Below are 6000 nucleotides of genomic sequence, written 5' to 3'. Positions count from 1 at the left end.
TCGCATAAAATTCCTGTTTAATTGATTGATGCAGAATTCCCAAACAATAAAAAGAGGAGTAAGAAAACGCTGACCATCAAGAGTTGAACCTGGTGATAGCGGGCCAACCTGTGTGCAGGCGGATCCACTCAAAGTAGTGCGCCACCTGCAGGCCAAAACACAAAACAATGTTAAAGGACTGCACAAAAGCATATTTGGGCCAGGTTTTAGTCACCAACCTGGGTGTAAACCCCCGGGAACCCCGGCTGGCCGCATTGGTCGCCCCAGCTGACCACGCCCCACAGGTAGGACACGCCCAAATGGTCCTCACAAACGAGTGGGCCGCCGCTGTCCCCCTGGCAGGAGTCGACGTTCCCGTCCAGGTCACCTTCATGTACAGATATTTCAAAAATTGGACCCCCACACACGTCTGCAAACTAAACGCTCACTGACCGGCGCACATCATCCCTGGTCTGAAGCGGTCTTTGTAGAAACGCTGGCAATCGTGGATGAGGGACACACTAGCCCACAGAAGAACCTGCGAAGCTTTTCCAGCTGGACGACATCGCCTGACACGTCAATGCTCATGCTTGAGTTTTTCAAAAGTTTTAGTCAACTTTACCTCCTGTGCGCCCCCAGCCGGAGATGCTACACGTATGGTTAGCTTGGAAGAGTTGCGTAGACCAAGGCACACAGGCTGGTTTCACCGCCGGGTTGTCCACCATACACTTCCCTGGCTCTTGCGGTAGGTCCTTAAGGCGCACCAGGGCGATGTCGTTCTCGTACGTGCTGGAGTTGTACCTGCCGGAACGCAGGGAAGGTACAGTGGGACAAATAAGTACAGTGCCCTCTATAATTATTGGCACCCCTGAAAAAGATGTGTTTTTTAGCTTCAGGTGACTGAGCTACCTGGGGTGGATGATGATGTCGCCCACGGGAATGATGTCAGTGGTGTCCTGAGGTGTCGACTTCTTCCAGATGGAAAACTTGATATGAAACGCTGACGGATTAGGTCTGGAAAGACAATTTGAACCTCAAATCCGGTTGTTAACTGGCGAAAAGTACTCTGGTCCATGCACCTGACGCAGTGAGCCGCTGTGACAATCCAGCAACCTCCGATGTAAGTCCCCCCGCAGTTCACCTTCCCGTTTTCGTCTATTCCCACCTGCCACTGGATCTGGGTCTGCTCGGCGACGCGCGTATGAGTCGGTGCTTCCCGGCACCGCGGGCGTGACACGTAGACTCACCCGGTTGGCCGCGACGCCACCGATGACTCGCTTGACGCGGCTCACTCGGTCCTTCACGTCCTCTTCGGCCGCAGTTGCATTCGGAACACCGCACTGCAACTTGGACTCGAGATAGGCCCGGTTGAGACGGGTTTCTAAATAAAAGCGGGGCATTTGAATGTCTATAGAAATGTGGACGCTGGAATGTCGGAGTTACAAACCTTCTCTAGGAGAGATGTACTCTGGAAACAGCAGAAGGAATCAGGCCATCAGTGGTCAATGTCTAGCGCAATCTGAGTGCCTACCTGTGCCGTTCCACTTAACTTCCGCCGTCTCTGCGCGACATTAACGATCAAAACTTTTGCACCGTTTATTTTCCGCATTCCGGCTGAACTTTCTCACTGTGCGTCACCGCTTCGTCTTCTCCCGCCAAACAGTCCATCTCTCCGTCGCCCACCGCGTCAGCGTTCACACAGACGCCCGTCCCGCAGCGGAAGGCGCTACCTCTGCAACCTAGTGAGGGTGGTGGTCAGGCGGGACCGCAAAGTTTGACACCATTCGTGTGCGTGAGCGGGTTTACGTTTGCAGCACATCTCGTCGCTGAGATCGCCGCAGTCGTCGATGCCGTCGCACGTCCGGTTGGAGGAGACGCACTTTCCGTTAGCGCAGGAAAAGCCGCACTCTAGTAGTGAAGAAGTGTGAGTAAAGAAGCATCAGATTTGCCTCAATATGTCCCTTAAACCGGTCTTGGTTCAAGAGAAATTTGAAAGGTTTTGGCTTCTTATTCCAAGTCTTTGTCTTGTCTCGCTCAAATCTTGATCTTAATATCAGTTAATCCTGATTTCAGATAAATCAAGGGTGAAATATTAGTCGTGGTCTTGAAGATCACAATACCTCATACCCTCTGGCGCTTGTCCCTTAAACCGGTCTTGGTTGAAGAGAAATTTGAAAGGTTTTGGCTTCTTATTCCAAGTCTTTGTTTTGTCTCGCTCAAATCTTGATCTTAATATCAGTTAATCCTGATTTCAGATAAATCAAGGGTGAAATATTAGTCGTGGTCTTGAAGATCACAATACCTCATACCCTCTGGCGCTTGTCCCTTAAACCGGTCTTGGTTGAACAGAAATTTGAAAGGTTTTGGCTTCTTATTCCAAGTCTTTGTCTTGTCTCGCTGAAGTCTTGATTTTATCTTAATCTCAGTAAATCTTGATTTCAGATAAATCAACGGTGAAATGTCAGTTGTGGTCTTGAAGACAACAATACCTCATACCTTCTGGCGCTTGTCCCTTAAACCGGTCTTGGTTCAAGAGAAATTTGAAAGGTTTTGGCTTCTTAATCCAAGTCTTTGTCTTGTCTTGTCTCGCTCAAGTCTTGATCTTAATCTCAGTAAATCCTGATTTCAGATAAATCAAGGGTCAAATGTCAGTCGTGGTTTTAAAGACAACAATACCTCATACCTTCTGGCGATTGTCCCTTAAACCGGTCTTGGTTCAATAGAAATTTTTTAAAGGTTTTGGCTTCTTATTCCAAGTCTTTGTCTTGTCTTGCTCAAGTCTCGATTTTATCCTAATGTCAGTAAATCTTGATTTCAGATAAATCAATGGTGAAATGTCAGTTGTGGTCTTGAAGACAACAATACCTCATACCTTCTGGCACTTGTCCCTTAAACCGGTCTTGGTTCAAGAGAAATTTGAAAGGTTTCGGCTTCTTATTCCAAGTCTTTGACTTGTCTCGCTCAAGTCTTGATTTAATCTTAATCTCAGTAAATCTTGATTTCAGATAAGTCAAGGGTGAAATATCAGTCGTGGTCTTGAAGACAAAAATACCTCATACCTTCTGACACTTGTCCCTTAAACTGGTCTTGGTTCAAGAGAAATTTGAAAGGTTTTGGCCTCTTATTCCAAGTCTTTGTCTTGTCTCGCTCAAATCTTGATTTCGGATAAGTCAACGGTGAAATGTCAGTTGTGGTCTTGAAGACAACAATACCTCATACCTTCTGGCGCCTGCCCATAGCACGTGGCCGTGGCGATCCCTTCTTCACCGATCTGAGCATGCTCGCGAATGTCACACTCGGCCAGAGACTTTTCAAAACCCCGGCAGCGAACGCTGACACAGCCGTCAGGAAATCTCCTTACTACTTCAGCTAGACCTGGAGATCCCAGGGCAAGTGAGCCGGCAGAAGCAGCACCTCTGCGGGACCGTAGTGAATGTTAGCAAATCTTTTTCAGTAGGGTCCTACTGCTTAGACTCACAGCGGGTGGTCTTCATCCACACAGGCCACGTTGGCAGCGGCCACATCCCAATTCTTTCCGCAAACTAGCAAGTGTTTCCCTCCTGTGGGATTGGCGCCGTCAGGAACGAAGAGGGTGACGGCACCCGTAACAGGATCCAGGACGCTCTTGAACTTGGCTCGCTCCCCTTCGGTGGGACAGAAAGCACATTGGACGACGCGAGGGAAAGATAACGACTCGTAGACCAAACCTGAGCACTCTTGCCCGAAGTGGGACATGACCGACTTTCCAGAGCGACACGAGAGAGCCATGACCTGCACCAAGTAGATATCAACATGACAGTAAAGAGTAGGTCTTATTCAAAATATACCTGGCAGTAAGAGCGGTATTGACGACCGTTCCGCCCGCAGACAGGTGCGACGTCGTCGGTGGGACACAAATACGGGGGCTTGCAGGAGCAACGTCCTTCGATGCATCGCTCCCAGGGGCGACAAAATATGAGGTCACATGACGCACGCGTGGGCCTGGAAGCACAAGTCACCTCAAACCTAAGACCTGACGACATCACAGACACTGGCAGGGCTGACTTGAAGCTCCACCTACTTCCTGTCGAGACACTCCTCTGGTCCTGCAAAGTCGTCTTGCCGAGTGACATCCTGCGGGGGTCACACATTCCCTTGATTGTTAACGGATTATCTGCCATTGACGGGGATAGATGTCCAATCTAGTGCTGCAACGATTAATCGATTAACTCGAGTATTTCCATTCGAAAATAGATTTGAATGAACTTTTGCTGCTTCTAGTATTGGTTTAATTAAAGTGGCGTTGTAATGGTTTGTTTTGAAAGTGTTTGCATTTACCGTAATTTTTGGACTATAAGGCGCAGTTTATTACAAGATGCCATCCACCAAATTTGACACGGAAAGCTGTCCTCACTGTATTATGGGATGTTTACACCAAAATGTATAAACCGGTAACACTTTTTTTTTTGGATTGTGGCATCATAAGACCAAACGAATAATCATGAAGCTTAGGGGAGACAGTTAACCTCTGCTGCCACCACTGCTGTCATCCAACATGCCTCCTAGCATGCATTGTAGCGCTGCAGATGTTAATAACAATCAAAATTCATGTTCTGTGCTAATTATTTCTTCAGTTACTGTTCCAGTTGTTTCATTAATTGCTAGTTATGTTTATTTGGTAATACTTTTTTTGACAGTAGCGCCATAAGACTGTTATGAGACCAAATGAATCACCATGAATGAAGCAATGAAGCTTTGCAGCCAATTGATTTAAAGCAGGGGTCCCCAAACTTTTTCCTGTGAGGGCCACATAACTTTTCCCTTCTCTGATGAGGGGCTGGGGTCAGTTTTTAACAAAAAAAAAAAGTGTGACGACTGCAGGAGTGCCTAAATGTAAAAATGTATTGTTTTTCAGAAAGCCACAATCAAATAACCCTTGCTGGATTCTTCACGGAACAAAAGTAAATAAAATAAAAATAATAAAAATAAAATATAAGTAGGGCTGTCAAAATTATCGCGTTAACGGGCGGTAATTAATTTTTTAAATTAATCACCTTAAAATATTTGACGCATTTAACGCACATGCCCCGCTCAAACAGATTAAAATGACAGCGCAGTGTCATGTCCATTTGTAACTTGTGTTTTTAGGTGCTTTGTTGCCCTCTGCTGGCGCTTGGGTGCGACTGATTTTATGGGTTTCAGCACCATTGTGTAAATTATTGACATCAACAATTGCGAGCTACTAGTTTATTTTTTTGTTTGAAAATTTTACAAATTTTATTCAAACAAAAAAATTAAGAGGGGTTTTAATATAAAATTTCTATAACTTGTACTAACTTTTATCTTTTAAGAACTAAGTCTTTCTAGCCATGGATCGCTTTAACAGAATGTGAATAATGTTAATGCCATCTTGTTGATTTATTTTATAATAAACAGATACAGTACTTACGTACAGTATGTTGAATGTATATATCCGTCTTGTGTCTTATCTTTCCATTCCAACAATAATTTACAGAAAAATATGGCATATTTTAGAGATGGTTTGAATTGCGATTAATTACGATTATTTTTAAGCTGTGATTAACTCGATCAAAAATTTTAATCGTTTGACATCCCTAAATATAATATAATGTTATTATATTAAAATTATAACACTATAATAAAATAGATAATAACCAAATAACCCTCTCTGGGTTCTTCATAGAAAAAGCCAGAAAATAAATAACACAAGTAAAAAAAAAAAAAATTGTTCTGGGGGCCGGACCCAATGTGGAGGCGGGTATACGGCCCGCGGGCCGTAGTTTGGGGACCCCTGGTTTAAAGCTTCTTTGCTTCGAGAAGCTTCATTTGGCCATCACTGCTCCCTTGGGGAAGACAGTCAACCGCTGCTGCAACCAGTTGTTGTCCAACATGCCTCCTAGCATGCATTGTCACGCTGCAAAATTTCTTCAGTTACTGTTCCAGTTGTTTCATTGATTGCTAGTTCTGTTATTTGGTAACCCTAACCCTTGCTCCCTTGGGAAGACAGTCAACCTCTGCTAC

The 6000-nt window shown here is 45.1% G+C and overlaps 1 protein-coding gene across 2 annotated transcripts in view; it reads right to left on the bottom strand.

Annotated features, from left to right (window-relative positions):
- The window catches only part of LOC130929079 (tetratricopeptide repeat protein 39B-like), a 28758-nt gene continuing 22758 nt past the window's right edge, over positions 1-6000 (bottom strand). The window contains exons 2-17 of one of the 2 annotated variants that reach the window (XM_057855997.1): positions 4040-4092; positions 3807-3960; positions 3687-3750; positions 3458-3623; positions 3199-3395; positions 1786-1887; positions 1608-1718; positions 1511-1540; positions 1427-1447; positions 1227-1360; positions 1059-1162; positions 889-993; positions 602-780; positions 433-534; positions 219-367; positions 1-145 (exon numbers count right to left, since the gene is read on the bottom strand). In XM_057855997.1, coding sequence (XP_057711980.1) covers positions 77-145; positions 219-367; positions 433-534; positions 602-780; positions 889-993; positions 1059-1162; positions 1227-1360; positions 1427-1447; positions 1511-1540; positions 1608-1718; positions 1786-1887; positions 3199-3395; positions 3458-3623; positions 3687-3750; positions 3807-3960; positions 4040-4092 — 1740 coding nt within the window. In that variant the 3' untranslated portion in view covers positions 1-76. Of the gene's footprint in view, positions 146-218; positions 368-432; positions 535-601; positions 781-888; positions 994-1058; positions 1163-1226; positions 1361-1426; positions 1448-1510; positions 1541-1607; positions 1719-1785; positions 1888-3198; positions 3396-3457; positions 3624-3686; positions 3751-3806; positions 3961-4039; positions 4093-6000 lie in introns of those variants that run through there. The other variant, XM_057855998.1, reaches the window with a different exon arrangement.

Source organism: Corythoichthys intestinalis, chromosome 13 (genome assembly GCF_030265065.1).
Source record: "Corythoichthys intestinalis isolate RoL2023-P3 chromosome 13, ASM3026506v1, whole genome shotgun sequence".
Classification (NCBI taxonomy): Eukaryota; Metazoa; Chordata; class Actinopteri; order Syngnathiformes; family Syngnathidae; genus Corythoichthys; species Corythoichthys intestinalis.
This window is presented reverse-complemented; position numbering and strand designations above follow the sequence as displayed.